The sequence below is a fragment of the Babylonia areolata genome, chromosome 1 (assembly GCF_041734735.1).
Source record: "Babylonia areolata isolate BAREFJ2019XMU chromosome 1, ASM4173473v1, whole genome shotgun sequence".
Taxonomy (NCBI): Eukaryota; Metazoa; Mollusca; class Gastropoda; order Neogastropoda; family Buccinidae; genus Babylonia; species Babylonia areolata.
In genome coordinates this window covers 67,395,987-67,416,786 of record NC_134876.1, presented here as the reverse complement: position 1 = coordinate 67,416,786, position 20,800 = coordinate 67,395,987, and the positions used below count along the sequence as shown (strand labels likewise).

Genomic DNA, 20,800 nt, shown 5'->3' with positions numbered 1-20,800 from the left:
TGCGTTTACAAATGAGAGAGAAAGAGAGAGAGAGAGAGAGGTTCTGACATGGTTCAGTGCAGTTAAGTGATGAATACAGACAGACCAGAGAGAGTGGTGGTATTGTATGTGATGGGGTGCAGCAATACGTCACGCGTGGAAAGGTGGTGGTTAGGCCGAGGGGTTGGGTAGAAAGGCATGTGAGAGGTCAGAGCGTGTTGCAATGGCACATGTGACACAGCAGTTCACAAACAGGCAACATGAAGAAAGAGAGAGGAAAGTGTGTGTCAACCACACATCAGTTCATACATTTTACACAGGAAACGAGTTAAAGGGTTAGGGGTTGGGGAAGGAACGGGGAGAGGGTCGTCATGAACTCGTGAGGCAGGCCATGACTCAACACTGTAGTCTGTAAAGGTTTATTCGTTTATTTATCTTTTTAATTTGTTTATTTGCTATGAACTGTTTATTTTTGTTGTTTTATGTGTATGTTTTGGAGACGGTGGTGTGTGTGTGTTGTTTTTTTTCCTTAAAAATTCAAACCGGTCTTGCGTCCTTTTAAAGCAGTTAAATGTGTGTGTGTGTGTGTGTGTGTGTGTGTGTGTGTGTGTGTGTGTGTGAGAGAGAGAGAGAGAGAGAGAGAGAGAGAGAGAGAGAGAGAGCTTGTAGATGGGGAAAAAAAAAGTTGGGGAGGGGGAGGCGGCCGCACGCCACTGGTGCAAATATGACGACTCCTCTGGTTTGGCCGTCAAACAAAAGAAGAGAAAGCCGCGCCAAGCAGTGGTGATGGGGGGGTGTGTGTCAACATCATGCAGAATGTCTTGTGTGCTCATCGGCTCCCAGAAGAAGCTCTGCACGCGCCCAGACACGCGCTCGAACACAGGCGCAAACACACATGCACACAGCCGCACTTACGCTCAGACACACGCACACTAACATACACATATATATGCGCGCGCACTTTAACACACTGATCATTATGCAGACACGCACTTGCATGCACACGCACTTTCATACACGTGCATACGCGCGCGCACACACACGCAAGCTCTCTCTCTGAGTCTCACACACACACACACACACACACACACACACACACACACACACACACACACGCATGTACTCCGCCCCTCCCCCATACACACACTCTGAGAAATCTTGCACAAAACATTGAAGCAAACAGTAGCCTTCAGGAAGAAAAAAAATCGGATTGTCGAGATGTCCAGATGTCTGTCGTACGGACCACTGTAGGCATGTCTACAGGTTGACCAGAAACTTTGCTTCCCAGAATGACATACGTGGATTTAGGATCATGTGTGAAATCACACTATGTGTGTGCCATCACGCAGATAGTTTGTTTACACGTATATTGTACATATTTGCTGTATGATACCTATGCATGCTTTACTCCTGTATGTTATACATACATGTACGTATCAGTGACTCACAGTTTGTGGCATGCTGTGTGTGTTGCAGGGGCTGGAAGAGGGAAGCGGACAGACGCTAACGGCTCTGGAAACCTGGGCCTGAAAGAAGGTCAGTATCATCTCTCTCTCTCTCTCTGTCTCTCTGTCTCTGTCTCTCTGTCTCTGTCTCTGTCTCTCTCTCTCTCTCTCTCTCTCTCTCTCTGTGTGTGTGTGTGTGTGTGTGTGTGTGTGTGTGTGTGTGTGCTGGGGGTGGGGAACAGGTGTGGTGAGCTCTATGAATATTTTGTTTTGTTTGATCACCAAGCAGACACTGTCTGTAGTGCCAGGGCAGTTGAACAGTACGTGTGAGTAGTCCCGGAAACACTGTTATTCAATGCGTATCAGTACGTGTCAAGAGACTGTTTACCCTGTTGTTTACCGTGTCAAGAGATCGTTTACATTGTTGTTCGTGTTGTGTCAAGAGACTGTTTACACTGTTGTTCACGCTGTGTCAAAAGACCGTTTACACTGTGTCTAAAGACCGTTGACAATATTGCTCATTGTCTGTCAGGCTGTGCCAAGAGAGTGTTTATGTTGTTGTTTACAACAGTTAATGGATGGATCGATTAGTCATAACAAGCCGGATCTCTTCACTGGTTTACCAACAATCCCCTACGTACCCGGAAATTTTTCTAGAGTATTGGGGTGGTTGGGTAATGCACCAGGTGGGTAGAATGTCAGCACGCGTCGTAGGTATTTCTGCGGTTACGTATCGTCACAAACCATTGCACACCAAAAGGTGCAGATAACATCATTGTCGACAGTCTTTTTTTTTTTTTTTTTTTTTTTTGTCAGGTCTTTGTCGACGAACACTGTAAGAATACACTGAGATCACGGATCTACGTTGTGTTCCTTAACGTGACAGGTTAATAGCTATAGGATGGGTTTGTGTGTGCGTGTGTGTGATTTTTTAAGTACCGTGTAGCATTAGTGTGGTCTGTGTTTTCCCCACCAATCTAGTCATCAAGATCATATGTGATGGTTTCTTGCCTTTTCTACTCGTCCACACACACACACACGCACGCACGCACGCACGCACGCACGCACACACACATACACAAAACAACAACAAAAAACACACACACAGAGTTCTCATCCATCTCAGAACACTGTCAGTTGATTGAACGAAGTTTAGAGTCAGATCATACCATCCCTCGCCCACACCCTTATTTAATGAATGCTATCCGTTTAGTGTTCTCCTCCCTCATTTTCTCTCAGACACTCCAACCTCTCCCCCCCCCCCCCACCTCCTCCCTCCTCTCTCTGCGACAACCACCATAAAATTGACGAAGATAGGGCTTGGTGTGAAATTTTGTAAAGTAAGACTGAACGCAGACCTGTGTAAAAGGTGGAAACAAAATGTCTGACAGGTGCATGGAAATGGAGGTAGCGTGCACAGTAAAGCGGTATACGGTTTCAGACTGCAAATGAAAAAACAAACAAACAAACAAAAAAAACTTGGTCTGATCCTTGACAGGCAAGAATTAAAAAGAACAACATAAACCCTCCAGAAACCAAAGAACTGAACAGTTCATCTAAATCAAACTCCAAAGCGAAAAGGTTGAAATCAAATTTTGATAGGGCATACAGCCGTTGTGTAGAGATTAATATTAATTGTCAGAAATGGCCGTGATTATGCATAGGTATAGTATTAGGAGAAGAAGAAGAAATATTTCAATATAAGAAGTTCACATTTAAAGATGGAATGAACAAACTCTTCATGACTGACACTTTGTGTAGGGTGTGTCATACACACTTTTATTTATTTTCTCTCTTTTTTTTCATTCGTTTTATTTATTTATGTTTATATTTTTTTACACACCCAAAGATAGGCTGCCCCACAGACCTGCATTGTGTTGCTACATTCAATGTCCCCCGCACTCACCCCACCTTTCTTCGTCGCCCCTCTACACCATCCGTGTGGAGTCAGAACATGACATGTGGCAACCTCCCTCACCTCTCGCTCCTGGGAGGACGGAGATGTTTGTCAAACATTTGGCAGGGATACTGTAGGATGCTTTTGTTTGGAGATTTATTCAGTCATACGGACAGGGGATTACAGAGGAGGAAAGCACACACACACACACATACACACACACACGCGCGCGCATCAGTGCCTTGCACAACTATTTCTCTTCGCAATCACTAAAGAACGGACGAGATTTTATGCCTTCTGACAACAATACGCTCACCTAGCACCCCACCCCCCGACCCTCGCTCCCTCCCTTGCACTACCCCATCTTCCTAACTGCATACACCGGGCAGAAACAAGCTGAACAGAATGAATGGTGTGGAGGTGAAGAAGTGTGCACTATGACCACAACACGCGCCATGCAGTTTAAGTGGTTCCCCCTATCAACACTCTTCTATCACTTCAGCGCTGCTCCGCATTTAGGTCGCTTATTTTTTTTCCCCCGTTGAAAGAAAGCTTGAACAAGGTGTTGAGTGGACGGCCACTCTCAGCAGGAAAGGTGCATTGAGAGCGGACGAGAAGGGAACATTGAGTAGTATAGAGACGGTGTAGTGGTTGGACGGGTGGATTTGTGAGCGACAGGGGCGGCGGTTAAGGGTGCAATGAATAATGACGGTGTGGTTGGAGCAGACTGGTGGGGAATGGTGTGAGAGGGTTGGGGATGAGGGAGGGAGGGTTTCTTTTTCTTGCTACAAGGCGATAGCATGTCCTGGTTTGTGAAATATCCAGATAAATCCCCCCCACCCAGCCCCCAGCTCCCCCCCCCGGCCCCCCAAAAAACAGCAACAACAAAACAACAACAAATCATTGAATGCCAACTTTGTGCATACATTTAGATGTGTGCGTGCTTGTTTCCTGGGCTTTCAAAGATCCAGATTACCCCCGGCCCTCCCCCCCCCAACTTCCTAAACCCCTAGTGCACACATTAAAACATGCATGCTTGTGCACGAGTGCACACCACAGATTTCAATACATACAGCTGTGGCAGGCACACATCTACACATGCTTTACACACACATGCACACACATACACAGTCACACCATGCCATTTGCATGGTGACATACATGTCTAGATAGACTTACACAAATGAGATGTATTACATGCATTGTTAGTCTAATCTCTTTCAGACATGACACCCCCCCCCCCCCCCACACACACACCCTACTCCCCCACCCAAACACACACACATGTATTTATCTAGAATCACAATTGTGGACAGATAGTAATTTAAGAACGAACAAACGTGTACAAGGGTAAACAGGATATAGGCATAATTCTAAAGCTCAGAAATCCCTGCATGGGTGATTCAGTATGCTTAATACAGACAGAAGAAGTGCACTTGTGTAATAGTGTGACAGAATACGTTCAACACTGGATGCACAATGAATAGACCATCAAACACACACACACACACACACACACACGTGCACTCAAATGCAAACACTTGTTTCTACTGTTTGCACTGCACACACCACACCTTTAGTTGAAGAAGAGTGGGATGGAGGAGAGAGAATTATGAATAACTATGGCTGACAAGTGAAAACAAGATGTATATTTCTGTGTAAACATTTATTATCTTGGAAAACACTTCAGCAGTATCTTTTCTTTCCTCCATATGGCACATGCCACCACACTGATAATGGTTTCACCAGAAATGACATAGCCACATTGATGTTGTCACAACATTGTTGCTGTTATGTATCATAAATGTATTTTGATATTAATTAGATCATTATGTTGGTGTTTTTTTTTCATTTTGCAGTGGAATTCAAACTCGACATTGGAAAGAGGTAGGCTCCTTAATTTTTGTTTGTTTGTTTTTTATGGGTTTTTTTTTCTTGTCAGTTGGCTAATTCTATCTTCCCTTCTTCTTCTCTCATAGTGTGTGTGTGTGTGTGTGTGTGTGTGTGTGTGTGTGTGTGTGTGTGTGTTGATGGTGGGTGGTGTCTATTTTTTTTTTTTTTTGTCTCTTTCACCTCACCAGTATCAATGACACCTTTATTTTACTTGTGGAAATTATCGTTATTAATGATAGTTATTATAATTTTTTATGGAAGTGCAGTTGTTATCTTTTCGATACTGGAAGCATCTTTTGTGCAATTTGTAAAATTTCTTTTGCAGTGACGATGTGCATGTGTGTGTGTGTGTGTGTGTGTGTGTGTGTGTGTGTGTGTGTTTTGTAGTTCCTTGATTTAACATTTTGTTCATGAATATATGTGATAGTAGATGATAGAGAGTAAGAGTGTGTGTATTTTTGTGTGTGTTAGAGAGAGAGGGGGGGTATTGAGACAAAGCAAGTCAATGAAATAATTTGCATCAATGATGCTTTGTCTCAAAGACGTCTCCCATCCCCTGACGTGAAGAGGGCATCAGCAGAGAAAGAACGTGCCCCCGAGTTTGTGGTCAAACCCAGACGTCAGTTTGTGGACGAAGGTCAAAATGCCAAGTTCAAGGTCGCCTTTGAAGGGTCAGCCAGCACACAGCTATCCTGGAGCAGGAACGGCAAGTCACTGGAGGCCAGTAAGAAGTTCAAGGTAAGATCCCTTCTGCTTCTTCTTTCCCCCTGATGGGGAGAGACACAGAGAGAAAAAATGACACTGACAGTTGACCATGACAAGAGGGAGGGGACGAAACGAAATGAAATGAACATTTTTTTTTATTGACAATAGCATATTTGGCTTTTATGCCATGGGGGATTTACAAACAACAAACAGTGTATAAAAAAAAAAAAAAAAAAAAAAAAGAAGCAAAAAAAGACAGGGAGGGGATGAGAGAAATGACATTGACAAATGACAATGACAACATTGACAAATGACAATGACAAAAGTTTTATATGTTTGGCCTGAGTTTATGTAGTCTTCTGTGCAGTCTTCTATATTGGTTAGTGGAGGTTATAATAACCATGTAACTGCTTACTGTCATCAGTCAAGAGTTGACCATGGAAAGAAACAGAGAATAGGATCTCAAAATATATGCAAGTTAAACTTTTGATTCTGAGTTGTGAAATGTATTCTGTTTGTATCCAGAATCAGACTGTCTATACCAATGAACCTCATTTATGTTAACACTGATGCCACTCTTAAAGGGGTATGAACAGTTAAAGAGATTCTACAGTAATAATTATGAACACTCATGTCATAACAACAAAAATGTGAAAGCAACTGAAATAGAAATACAAAACAAAATAATCATAATTCAGAATATGAAATATTGGTAACAGTATGGTAAGAGTGTGACAGAGACGACATGAACAATGATACACTTACTAGGTCTGAGAGACATAGACACCTGCAATGGTGGTCATGAAATTTGATGAACAGTATCAAAGATACATCTGTGAAATGGATAAGGCCTGGAACGCCACAAAGTCTCAGTCACCTACTTTGAGCCCAGTGGCATATAACTACTGGTAGTGTGACTGGGTTGTGAAGAACCACACATTGATAGTCAGTGACAGTGCAGTCATCTGATCTGGTTGTGACGTAAACACTCTGTTTTGTAGGTAATCTGGAGTGAGGCTGCTGTTATATGTATACCATGCAGACTTTGAAAAAGGCCAGTACATATACAGTTGGTCATTGAGGGTGGTTCTTGCATAGATACCCTGTACTTGCAGGGGGGTATATGTAGTATTACACCCTGAATAACAGGTGTAGGTGTAGCATTGTGTAGATACCATGCACATGTAGAAAGAAGGGGGCTCATGCATTGTTACACCCTGTACAATGGCATACATGTACCTGGCAGATGTACGAGGAAGGTGGGTACCATTACCTGGAGGTGTGCAGCGTCAACAAAGACGACAGTGGCATGTACGTCGGCACTGTGCACAACTCGGCTGGCACTGACACTGCCTCAGCTGAACTGGAAGTCTTCGGTTAGTATGACATATTCATGTTATGGTTGTCTTTGTGTGTGTGTGTGTGTGTGTGTGTGTGTGTGTGTGTGTGTGAGAGAGAGAGAGAGAGAGTCTGTCTGTCTGTTTGTGTGATTCCTGTTGACAGTCAAAGCATGGAGTGTTACTACATACATGCAAGATTGTCCAAGAACTCTGCAGGAAATATTAAACTGACACAATTTTATACAATGTTTTCATACAGCTTATTACACGCTGTGTGCTGTGTTCTCTAAATGTCATGTAAAGTGTGTTACCATAGTTTGATTTGCTTCATCTTTTCCAAATTGCAATGTGCAACATTTTAATGAGCTTTACCATCCGTTGATATTCTGTAGTTAAGTGAGATGTACAGTGCATGTCTTTACCTGTGGAGTGTTGTCTGCCTTCCACTCCAGTGGAAGTTTGCGTGCAGCTTTCTGTGTATGTTTGTGTGTAGTCCTCTGTGTAGGTTTGTACAGGCTTCTGTGGAAGTTTGTGTACAATCTGTGCAGTCTTCTTTGTAGGTTTGTGGTGCTTGTGATGACTTTGAAATGCTCACCAGTCTGGTCACCAGTGACTGATTGACACACAAAACAATAATGCTGAGAAGCGTTTCTGGACCATGGTTTAACACACTGTTTCCCTCTCTACCCCCCAACAGAAAAACCCAAACTGCTGACCAGGGCATCCCCAGCACCCACCCTGTCATCTTCACTGCAAGACATGGACGTGGTCCTGGGTGAGCGTGACGTTAAACTGCAGTGTGAGGTCAGTGGAGGCGAGCGCGCCACCGTCACCTGGTTCCACAATGGGCGGGAGGTGCGTCAGACCAGGCAGCGCCGCACCACCTTCAACGGAAAGACAGCCACCCTGACTCTGACAGAGGTCGGTGAGGACGACGGGGGGGAGTACCAGTGTGTCATCAAGAACGTCCACGGAGAGGTGTCCACGTCCTGTACTGTGTCCACACAAGGTCAGTTGGCTGAAGTGGCTCTGTCAAGTTTGCGAAGGCAGCATGTGAAAAAGACACATATGCTTATGTTGAACCCCCCTGTTGATGAAGGTTTTTGTCTTGTCTTGTTTTGTCTTGTCGTGTGAGCTTAACTGCTTCTGCTGGGGTTTGTTTTTGCTCCCCATTCAGTGTGAGGCTATGGCTTGGGTGTTGGTTTTTTATTCACATGCACACCTGCCCTCACAGTCCTTGTCCTGCTCTCTTCTGTCTTTTTTTGTCAGTTTGTCTGGCTTCAATTGTTCAGTGTTTCACTCTTTCTTTTCTTCATGAACAGCATTAACTTCACAGTTTCCTAATTGTGCACTCCACTGTGAGACAGTCACCAGCACCGATGACAGAAGCAGCAGCAGCAGCAGTGGCAGCAGCAAGACAAACTCCACAATAACACACAGATCAAGTCCCATCTCTCTTTTCTCTTTTATGTTGTGTTGTTGTGCTTTTGTTTATGTTTGGCACACATGCAGTGTTCTTTTAAACAGGCTTTCTGCAGAAGTGCTGGAGTGAGAATATTAACTCTGTGTGTGTGTGTGCGTGTGCTTGTGTGTGCATGTGCATGTGCATGTGCGTGCTGCAGAAGGGGAGAAGATGGAGCCTCCAGTGTTCATCAAAGAACTGCAGGACATGGAGGTGGAGGATGGAGACAAGGTTGAGCTGGTTGTCGAGGTCAAAGGTAAGGGGCATGACTAATTCAGTCATGAGATCATGACGCATGCCACTGTGTCGGCCCTTGTAAAACAAGCAAAGATGGTACAGAAGCAGAAAGATGGAGTAGAAGAGAGAAGTTGAATGTAGCGGTGCCTGTCATGTGGTGCTCCCTGATGGCTGGGTAGTAAGTGTTGTTTGTGCATGGAGTGAAAGATGTGCTGTGTGCTCCTACATTACTGATGTCCCTGCCAGGACGTTGCATTGTATGTTGTCATTGATTGTGTCAGTGTGTGACGAATGGATCAAAGCTGTCTTTTTGGATTAATACATTGCGTTCTATGTTGTGTGGTATTCGAGTTAACCAGTCTGGAAATTCATTCACAGGCACTTAAACGCCTATATCAATGCATTTTCAGGCATACACTTCCACACACATGCAAGCATGCACATGTGCAGGAATATTTGATCACCTTTGTGTGTGCACACACATGCAGGCAAGCATGTGCGCACATGCACACACACACACATACATAGACACACATCACAGACAGACACACACTCACACACACTCACACAGATAGAGCTAACATCACACATAAAACAAGGGACCAACTCGCACATTCAGCATGTTTCCCCCCTTCCCTGTCCTTGCATGGTGCATGCGTACCCTTGTGTGCCCTCTCCAGGCAGCCAGCCAGTACAGGTGTACTGGATGCAGAACAACCGGCAGCTGACAGTTGACACCCCAGGCTTTGTGTTGCGAGCGGTGGATGGTGTGCATTCACTGATGATCCCCAGTGCCAGTGCTGACAGTGACGGGGAGTTTGTGTGCGAGGCCTACAATGACTATGGGGACACAGACACCTTCTGTAGGCTGAGGGTCAAAGGTACAAGGCTGCTTTGCCTGTCACACACAGAGCCTGGTCATTTCATAGATCACTGAATGAATAAGAGACATCAGAAACAGATCATTAAATGAATAAAAACATCAGAAATAGATCACTGAATGAATGAAGATGTCAAATTATGCAGAAAGATTTCTATTGCACTTTGTATATCAGTAGTATTACTATTTCATCTTTTGTTTTTTTCAAAATAGATTTTTTTTTAGACCTTTTGATTTTCACCAATGATTGTCCATTTGGACACCATAAAAGGATTTAAAGTCCTTCAAAAGGGCTTTATTTTCAGATATTCATTTAATGCTACAGTTGCTACACATCATGCTTCTGACATGAAAAAAGAATCCTTATTTGGTTATGAAATGAATAGCATGGACATTTCAGCATAAAGAATGTTCTAAATGTAAGCAGTTAAATACAGTTGTTGTTAGCATGTTCATTTTTTCAAAGTATATTTAGAATTAGAAATGTTCACTTGTTTTGCTTGTTTCTGACTCCTCTCCAACCTGTCCAACAGAGCCTCTCTGCCCCTCCATGGGCATACCTCACTCTTCAGACACTTTTCACCATTTTCACATTTCCTGTCTATACTCCTGACTTTTCTTCTTTTTTTTTTTGTTCTCCCTTTTCCTCCACCTCCACTACCATCCTCATCAGTTTAAGCCCCCTCCCTCTCCTCTTTCACAACATATCACCAGAGTTCTCGCTCTGCCCCCTGTCGCCTTGACTCCCCTCTTCAGCCCCCTCCCTCCACCCCCCACACACACTCCAGCCCTACACCCCACCCACCCCACACCCCCATGTTCATGAGCTGGGAGCAAGTTGTGGGTCAGTTTGAGGGAGACAGAAGTCATACGTCATGTTGCACACAGAAACCATCATGTGTCCAGTGGCAAACGGTGAAAAATGAGGATAGTGGGTGTGGACAGGGTGACTTCAGAGAGGTCAGCAGTGTCTTTAGTCCTGTTCTTCACATTGCCTGGAGTCGGTCGGTCTGTCTGCGTCTGACACCTGGGACATCACTGGTGTCCACATCTTCTTGTTTGGTGTCTGCAGTGTGGTCATGTTGCTTTCAAGTGACAGACTGACATTGGTATTTGTGTACATGCGCATGCACACACACACATGCAACATACAGACAGGCACAGACACACACAGCACACACACACACACTCACATACATACAGACACATATGCACACACACACACACACACACACACACAAACACACATGTACACACACTGTTGTAAACTCCTCAGACCAGAAAATTTGCAGCAAACCAGATGTCAAATTTGTGTTTAAGATGAAAATGATGGATGGAGAGACACACTCAGCTCACAGGTTGGAAAAGTGGCAATCCAATTCAAAACCCTGTAAAAAGTCTTCAGAGATGTAGACAATTATTAGACTGACCTCTCCCCCCACAAAAATGCCTTGGACATCAGGACATCAGGATTACCATCATACTATAATCTTCATGACTGATGATGCCAAGTTGTGCATGGTGGCTGTCGAGAAACCCAAAGATGTCATTTAGTTGAAGATGCATGAAGAACTGCGTGATTAGCCCTACGTGTTGAAGTGGTTGTTCCCTGCATGGCATGATTTGTGGATGACCTGAGGTTTGAGGCATGAAGATGGTGAAATGATCTGAACCTTTGCTCCATGTTCTTTGGCTGATCAAAATGTCTACAGTCTGTGAGTCAAGCGTGGTTACCTGTTGTTTTGCCATAATTGACTGTCTGATTTATTTCCTGAGAACCTAGGGCAAGGAGAACTTTGAGAGTGAAGAGACTGAATATTGTTTTGTCTAGCAGCCAGCAGACGTGTATGATTATAATTTCCTGTGACCAGCCATGGTGGCTTTAAGTTAGGCACAGGTCATTCTCGGTTTTTGTGGTAATTGCAGTGGTATTTCCTTGAACCAGCAAAGTTACTGGTTTTTCAATAGGACCAGACTTTGTTTAGTTGAAGTGTTAAAGTCATCCTTTTATATGTGGTTGAAGTGTAAAGGTTTTCCGTTTGTGTTTAAGAATCTTTTTTATGGAGAAGTAGATAAAAGACATTGAAAGAATTGCTGTTGGACTGTGTGATAAAGAGGTGCATTGGAGTGGATGATTTTGAGCTTCCTGATGACTCTGGAAACTGTTGTGTTTTAAGGGACAGATTGGATGGAGTGAAGTGATTTTGTCTGCATGGGAAAAAGGATTGTCAAGTTGGTCAGCAGGAGGGGAGGGTTTGGGGGTGGGGGTAAGGTGGAGTCATTGTTGCCATGCTAACGGTGGTATGGTGTTCTCTGTCCTGACAGACACTGACCTGGACGTGGAGGCCAAAGCTTAGGTCCCCCGCCTCTCCCCACAGTCAACATTCCTCTTTTCTTTTCTTTTTCTTTTTTTTTTTCTTATGATTTTTTTTTCCATGTTTTAAATTTTTTTAAAAACTTTCTTTGTTTTTGGCAATTTTTTTTTCTTTTTTGTTTTTGTTTTTGTTGTGTTTTTTGTAGCTGTACATGCTACCTATAGTCATCTCCCACGTTTCGGTTTCTGCCTTCAAAAGGCAGACCACTTCTGCTTACATTGAATCTTTTTTTTTTTTTTTTTTTTTTTTTTGTGGTTTCTTTCTTTTCTTTTTCTTTTTTTTTGCTCTCTTCCCCCTCTCCTACCCCTCTGTTTTTAACTCTCTCTCACCCCACCCTCTCTGCAGCAAGCCTTCTTCAGGCTCTCTTCTCTTTGTTCTAACATTTCCTCATGTAGAGGGCTTGCATTGGTTTTGTTTGACTGCATGTGTGACACAGAAGTAGACAAATCCCAACCCCCTGAATTTCTCACACGTCCCAAACCACTGGCCGTGCCTGAGGGGTCACCTGCTGCTGTATTCACCTGTCGGGTTCAAGGTCATCCGCTGCCTGCTGTCACCTGGGAGCGCAACGGATGTCTGCTGTCCACCAATGAGCGCTACAAGGTTGGTCACTTGATGATCCTTTCTGTGATGAGAGGTATGGCACATGGGTCTGTAGGGAATTGAATCAATGGTTGATGGGGAAGCCATCTGCAGTGACCTCATCTTGTTTATGTTTCATGACTTATAGATCATGCCTGACAATGTAATGATGTTGATATTGTTTGTACTGCTGCTGTTTTGGCAGACGATGATGTTCTTTTCATTGTTTATTTTATTGTCATCATCCTTTCTCTCAATGTTCTGATGGGCAGCTGGCACTATTGTTGGTCTTTGATGGGGCCCATATCCATTAGAGGTAGTCTCTGGGGACAGAATGTGGGTTTGGTGCAACCAGTGTTTACCATGTATGTTTACTTCTGATAAAAAAAAACAATTTATTAAAATAATTGCAGGGCTGTTTTGGTGACTTGGAGGTATGGAAAGATTTGGATGATACTTGAATGATGTGCAGGGTGAATTAGGGTCGCATTATTTAGTTTTGAAACAAAAAGTGTATCAGATGTTTGGTCAAAACCAAAACAAAGTATTCCTGATATAAAACAGATTATGTGGGAGTGAATGACAATGAGCTGGAGATGCATTGTCTACTTACAACAGTACACTCAGAACACTGATGTTTTGGTCAGATTTCCAGAGATGGTGAACGGCACAGTCTGGAGATAGTGAAGCCACAGTTACGTGATTCGGGCCAGTACACATGTCTGGTGCAGAACTCAGCAGGCACGGTCAGTCATGGCTGCTCTCTGATTGTGACAGAGGTCACCACCACAGGCAACACGGCAGGCAGCGGTTCCGCTGCTGCCACCGTGGACTTTAGAGCTGTGCTCAAATCTAGGTAACGGTGCTGATTTCAGGAATCATCAGCCTCTTCCTCTCTGTCTTTTGTCAGTCTCTGTTTGCCTGTCTCTCTGTTGGTCTTTTTCTTCTCTGCATGCTTTTTGTCTGTTTCTCACCTGTGTCTCTTTTTGTATCTCTGTTTCTGTCTCACTCTATTTCTTGTACTCTGTGTGTGTGTGAGTGTGTGAGTGAGTGTGTGTGTGTGTGTGTGTGTGTGTGTGTGTGTGTGTGTGAGTGTGTGTGTGTGTGTGTGTGTGTGTGTGTGTGTGTGTGTGTGTGTGTGTACATGTCTGTTGTTCTGGTTTTATTGTTTTTATTAACTATTACATCGGAGTCAATTGTGTTTACACTTAGGCTTCTGAAATTGTCTTTTTTCTGTGGGTTGTTATGAAAATGTTAAACTCACCACGTATTTCAATATCATAAAACTCAGTTGTTTTCAGTTCAAGACTTTGTACAGGAAATGAGTAACACATCCAGTCTTGTATTATACTGAGCTGATAAATTATGTATGGATCATAATGATATTGTGTGTATGTATCACAGGCAAGATCCATACGTCAGTTCATAGTGTTGTGTAACAAAGAAATGCAAAGCTGTCAGCGTTGTGGTAGTTGGCAGGGATGCTAGTTAGATATGTAGCTCACAAACAAAAAGCAATGTCAGTGTTTTGTTGTTGGCAGACAAGGAGGAGGTCAGCCCAGACCCCAACGCAGTGTAGACTCTGACCGCTCTGACAAGGAGAACGTGCACGACTTCCGTCACGTCCTCCGCAACAACCGACAGAGCTCACTGCCCCCCTCCGCCACCACCACCTCCACCACTCGCTTCTCAAACAAGACTGTGTCTAATGGAACTTCTTCCTCTCAGGGTTCTTCTCCTGCCCCCTCTGTGTCCTCTGTGTCCAGCTCAACATCAGGCAGGTCAGGAGGCACGAGGAGGAACGTGGAGTTGTTTGAAAAACAGGCTTCCCCCTCCCCTGACCGGTCGGCCTTGACCTCCCGACGGTCTGCGTCACCCGACAATCGTCCGTCACCTGACAAGTCAGGGCGGGCATCACGCCATTCGCCATCCCCCGACCCACACCCGTCACCTGTGAAACGTGGGAGTCTGCAGGACAGGGGCCCTGACCCAGTGCAGGAGAGTGTGCTGACTGTGTCCACCGTTCAGTCCTCACAGGCCTCCCCCCCACAGCGGCTCATAGACAGGTCCAAGAGGGACCTCAAAGCCTGCTCTGTGAATTCCAACTTCTCCAAGAGTGTAGACCGTGCTGATTGGCGGAAACGTGAGCTGGCAGTAGAATCATCCAAAGGGGACTTTAGAAGTGTTCTTTCCAAACCACAGGGTGCCTCTGATCACAGACGAGGCTCTGCTCAACTGCCCACAGACTCTAAGCCTTCGTGGTCACGACCAGATCTCTCCAGACAGCAAAAGAATGGACATGGTAAAGATGTGAAGCAGTCAGACACTGGCAAGGTGGACTTTCGCGGTGTATTAAAGTCCCGCCCACCGGTCACTGGCAGGGCATCCAGTGTGACCAGAGACAGCAAGCCCAAAGTGCAATCCACTCAGTCAGAGACCGATTTCAGGTCTGTACTGGCCAAACTCAAAGGTGAGGACAGGAAACCTGCTCAACCCAACACTGCTCAGACCAGGGTCACTCCTGAGCGAACCACTGTGAACAGAACCTTGCCTTCCAAAGACCTCAACAGCCTGAGATCCAAGTTCGAAACCCCAGCCCAGGACTTGACCATTGTTCAATCCAAACCCCCCAGACCTGCCACCACCACTGCCACCACCACCACCACCACCATGTCCAGCTCTGTCACTTCAACAGGGCGGTTTGGCACCACCAACACAGCCACCACAACAACCATCACCACAGTCACCAGTTCGAACTCTGTCACTTCATCCCGCCAGTCTGGCTTCACCACCAGTGACAGCACAGACTCTAAATGGAGAGAGGGGAGGCGAGAGAAAGAGGCAGAGAGAGTGTTGGATGACAGCACAGTCTCCAGCTGGAGAGAACGACGACAAGAGAAGGAGGCAGAAAAAGCGATGGACAACAGCACAGTCTCCAGCTGGAGAGAACGACGACAAGAGAAGGAGGCAGAAAAAGCGATGGACAACAGCACAGTCTCCAGCTGGAGAGAAAGACGACAAGAGAAGGAGGCAGAAAAAGCGATGGACAACAGCACGGTCTCCAGCTGGAGAGAAAGACGACAAGAGAAGGAGGCAGAGAGAGTGACGGACAACAGCACAGTCTCCAACTGGAGAGAACGACGACAAGAGAAGGAGGCAGAGAGAGTGACGGACAACAGCACAGTCTCCAACTGGAGAGAACGACGACAAGAGAAGGAGGCAGAGAGAGCGATGGACAGTACAGTGAATACAGGTGAAGAGGACAGGACGCTGGACGTCACACCCTTGGGGGACACAGCCCGCTTCTCAGACGACCTCAAGGGTTCAGACTCCTCACACCTGTCGGACAGTGCAATATCCTCGGCCTTCTCTGATAGCAGCTCTGCTGTGTCTGAGGTGGAGGTTCCAGACTCTCGCAGCCGGCGCCGCCTGGAGCGGCTGAAAGGGAGGCTGGGTGGAGGGGGCAGCAGAGAGAGCGAGGACATGGTGGAGGGGCTGGAGGCCCCAAGGATCGGGCAGGGTCTGGAGGACTGCAGTGTGACGTACGGCGGGCAGGTGGTCCTGCAGTGCAAGGTGTCCGGGGTGCCTGCCCCTGATATCAACTGGAGCGTCAACCACAAAACCATCAAGGTCAGTCCATGGCTGTGGCTGGGAAGGGGATGGGGGGGAGCTTGTCTGTGTGGGGGGTAGTCATAGGCACTGCTTGGCATGTGGTGCCACCTAATCCACATAAGTTACAGGTTGTTGTGTCTCTCTTAGGAACTTAGTCTTTGTGTTGATTTGCACATTTATTAGCCTGAAGTTGTCTAATATTGTTATATTGTGAGTTTGGTCAGTGATGTATTGTATTGAGTGTTTGGTCAGTGATGTCCTATTGTATTGATTGTATATCAGCGATGGTCAGCTTTCGCAGTTCAGCCAGCCCTGTTGGTTGTCAACTAAGAAGATGACTTGTTCTGCGGTTTGAGTTGTACACAAGATAGAGTTGTTTTCCCCAGTCTGCTGGTCAGGGTGCTGTAAACTGAGGTGTAAAGCGATCAGCAAGAAAAGAAACAACTGATTTGTGGCTGTGCATTATACATTGGATGGCTGTGGTTTTGTGGACAAAACAAATGTTAGTATGATTGTACCTAACCATTGGGTGTGTGTGGTTTTGATGACAAAACAAATGGAAGCGTGGCTGTACCAGTGTAACAGATGGATGTGGTATTGTTGACTAAACAAATGGATGTGTAACGGTATTTATATAATGATCACAATGGATGAATCATGGAAAGTGTTTTTGTGCAGCCATCCCGTTTCTTCCAGCTGAGCTATCAGCAAAACATTGCCCAACTTTTGGTGGCAGAGGCCTTCTCTGAGGATGAGGGCGAGTACACATGCACTGCTACCAACTCAGCTGGTACAGACTCCTGCTCCTGCTACGTGACTGTGGAAGGTTGGTGTTTACTCTTCCTGGGTGCTGTTGCACTTGTTTTTGAAACAAAGACATTGACCACTTTTTCATGATTGCTTGTGTTATTGATGATAGCAGGGTTGTTATATATTCTGATATACACAGCACCTTTAAAGACAATAAAAAAATCCTTTGCTTGTATTTAAATATATCAGTATGCCCCAGCGAGAAGAAGCTGTACTCCAGCGAAAATTTGCTGTATTTCAAGTACAAGTTTTAAAGACATGAAAAGACTGCTTTTGTTTTTATCTTTATATTATATTGCCTGTGTTATTTACTTCAGTTTATTCTACAAAGAGCAGAGCCCAGGACCCCAAGAGAGTGTGATCTACTTGTGTATAGGCATATATATATACAACATTGATTAATTTTGATTCAAATTTCAGTAAAAAATTAAAACAAGTATCAAATTTGTTCTGCTTTAGATCTTTTTTTTCACTTAATGAGATGGTGCTATGGCTTGAATCTGAATTTAGATCAATAAAAATTATTGAATTTGAACTCGGGACAATTGTTATACCAGTTAACCAGATAAATTTTGCTGCTTTTTAACTGGACTGTTGTATCAGGTGCAAAGCTTGAATGCTGTAACTCTGCCGAGACTGTGTTAGTATTGGAGAGAGTCCAACTGAAGATGAATAGAATACTGTATAACAAGGAAATATTGTAACTTTGTACGTGTAGGGAAAGCATTGCTGCACTGCATTACAAGGGAAGTAACATGGTGTGTGTCCAGCTTCCAGCACAAGGTCCAGCCGGTCAGGCAGCCATGTCTTTGAGGGTCCAGTGTCCACTCCACCCAGCGCGGAGACTTTGACCCCTGCCACGCAGACCGTCCGATGTGGTAAACCGGCCAGCTTTGAAGTGACCTTCAGCGGGGAGCCGCCCCCAAAGGTCACGTGGTACAGGGGCAAGACAGCGCTTCAGACAGGTGAGGGGACAGGTCGGATCCGGTCTCAGGTGTTGCTCACCTTTCAAAGGGCAGACCCAGAAGTCTTTGGAGAAAAACTTGAAACAATGCTGTTGTTTTCTGCGGTCCATAGTAACTGTGATAAATGCTTTGATTATTACTTATGAGTTCTGCATTAGGTTTCCAGTGTGTAACAAGTCTGTGGACGCAAAAGGTGTAATGACCAACAATTTCTAAAGTATCCCTCAGAATGTGATGTATGTTTTATTACTAAACACTCACCTGGGCAGGAATTCACAGAGGAAGAGTTTGTGGTGCCTTTCTTTGTTACTCTGTATCTTTTAATATTTACTTGTGCAAGTTTATGGCTAGCACTCAGTGGGACTGGCTTCAAGTTACGTGCCTTTGTCTATCTGAAAGAGCAAAAGGTACTGTTCTTGTTTGTTATTTATATTTAAGGCACATTCATTTAAAAAAATTAAAAAAAAAGAATATGTGTCCAGAAAATGATGTTGGAACGTAGGAGAGTGGTCCCTCATGTGATGGTGTTGAGGGGGCTGTGTGTGTGCAGGTGACCGTGTGTCCATTGTGACGGAGGATGGTGTCAGCACGCTGACCGTTCCCTCTGCCACGGCCAACGACAGCGGCCGCTACACTGTCACCCTCACCAACGACCTCGGGGTCGACCAGCTGTCTGCCACACTGTCGGTGGAAGGTGGGTAGTGCACTACTGTCGTGTGTAGATCTGTGCTTGTCTTAGCTACGCTCTCACACTTCCCTGTTGTTCTCTCGCCTTTCTGTGCCACCGTAGAATCAGTCGGATGTGTGGTCACCATGACCAGACTGTGAGCAAACACACACACACACGCTGGCATGCACATATGCACACATATACAATCACATACACACACATTCTTTTTACACACACACACACACACACACACACACACACACACATTCTTCAGTCTGAAACCACACACACACACACTCACATGCACTCACACACACACACAAACATACATACACTCACACACACACATGTGCACACACAGACACACACAGACACACACACACACACACACAAGCACACTCATATGGCACAGGTGCATGGTAAAATGCTGAACACCAGGTCATTACCATAATCATGCCCTGTTGACCTGCCTCTCCTCTCCGACCAAAATGCTGACACGTTCCCTGTGTGTCCCCCAGACGTCCCGGAGTGTCCCGTGGGCACGCCGCAAGTCTACGACATAAGCCGAAAGTCAGTGTCGCTGTCATGGTGTGGACCGGCATATGACGGGGGTAGTGTCATCACCCATTATGTCATCGAGGTCAAGGACACTGACAGCAAGCAGTGGAGCACCCTGGTTGATGACTGCAAGGTGAGGGGCATGCAACTCTGTACAGGGCTGTGTCTTTTTTGTGTCTGTGTTATCGTAGAATGTGCATGCATGTGCGTACTTGATTCTCTCATCATGTGTGCTTGTCCTTTCTGATTTGAAAGAAATCAGTAATGCCAATAGATTGTATGATCAAGATTTCTTCAACTCTGAGCATAATGGTAGTATCATATACTGTCCTCCCCCGATACCCACACCCCACCAAGGAATGGTGACATAGTTGGCAGTCTAGACATACTGATTCTTTAGCCTTGACCTCACTCAGTCAGGTCAGATGGGTGGAGATGGAGGAGTGGGTAAAGGGAGATGTCTGACAATACATCACATACTCTGTCTGTACATGGTGTACAGGAAAGACTTCTCAATACCTCATAGCATACCCTGATTTCACTGTGGTCTAACCTGATTTTACCTGCACCTCAAGCATACTCTTGTTGTCAACTGTAGTCTGATTTTACTGTTACAAGCATTCTTCTGATTTCACTCGCTACCAAAGATAACCTGATTTCACTTTCACCTCAAGCGTACCCTGATTTCACAGTGATCCCCCCCTGTTCTGATTTCATCTTCACCCCACTCTCTGCCCATGGCCACAGACACTGGTCAGGCTTTCAGATAAGCTGAGGCGCAAACACCCCCCCCCCCCCTCATCCCCCTCCCCCCGTCCCTGTCCTTCCTGCCCCCAAACCCCTCCCTGTAGGACATCAAGTGGCTTCCTACCCAGGGTGGAGTGGTATCCAGAGATCTGATAACAACAGCGTTTCTGGGTCAGGCAAGTCAAACAGCCCACTGTTGGTACTGCATAGCTGGTGGTTGAAGGTAGGACACACTGTTGGGGGCTGTTCCTCTCTGTGTTGTCATTGTGTACTTGTTTTTTTCTGTGTGTAAAGCGCAGTCAGCAGCTCTGTGAGTAGTTGGCAATCGGCCACTTGCCCATATTGTGAGGGATCTTTTGGTCAGCCAGTCTGTCTGTCCATGTGTCTGTTGGTCAGCTCATGTGACACTTCCAACAAGGGACACATTTCTTCACAGGTGTGGTTCTGTTGGTGTTCTGTTCTGTCATGATATTAGTGGTCAGGTCTGGATACACTTCTCCTAGGAAATCTGTGGTGAATGTATTTCTCCTGAAATTTTTACCTTGCATTGTTTTTGAAATCTGTGTGTGTGTGTGTGTCTCTGTGTGCGTGTGTGTGTGTGTGTGTGATCATGTGTGTGTGTGTGTGTGCTCGTGTGTATGTG

At 45.3% G+C, this 20,800-nt stretch overlaps 1 protein-coding gene across 4 annotated transcripts in view; it reads left to right on the top strand.

The window, feature by feature from the left end:
• LOC143286078 (uncharacterized) overlaps positions 1–20,800 on the top strand; it is a 58,229-nt gene that overhangs the window by 21,506 nt on the left and 15,923 nt on the right. For all 4 annotated transcript variants that reach the window (XM_076593668.1, XM_076593658.1, XM_076593677.1 and 1 more), the window contains exons 2-15: positions 1,456–1,515; positions 5,181–5,208; positions 5,757–5,952; positions 7,166–7,295; positions 7,957–8,268; positions 8,882–8,977; positions 9,639–9,839; positions 12,650–12,816; positions 13,443–13,651; positions 14,337–16,425; positions 17,086–17,233; positions 17,988–18,182; positions 18,733–18,876; positions 19,371–19,543. In XM_076593668.1, the coding sequence (XP_076449783.1) occupies positions 1,456–1,515; positions 5,181–5,208; positions 5,757–5,952; positions 7,166–7,295; positions 7,957–8,268; positions 8,882–8,977; positions 9,639–9,839; positions 12,650–12,816; positions 13,443–13,651; positions 14,337–16,425; positions 17,086–17,233; positions 17,988–18,182; positions 18,733–18,876; positions 19,371–19,543 (4,148 nt within the window). The remainder of the gene's footprint in view (positions 1–1,455; positions 1,516–5,180; positions 5,209–5,756; positions 5,953–7,165; positions 7,296–7,956; positions 8,269–8,881; positions 8,978–9,638; positions 9,840–12,649; positions 12,817–13,442; positions 13,652–14,336; positions 16,426–17,085; positions 17,234–17,987; positions 18,183–18,732; positions 18,877–19,370; positions 19,544–20,800) is intronic.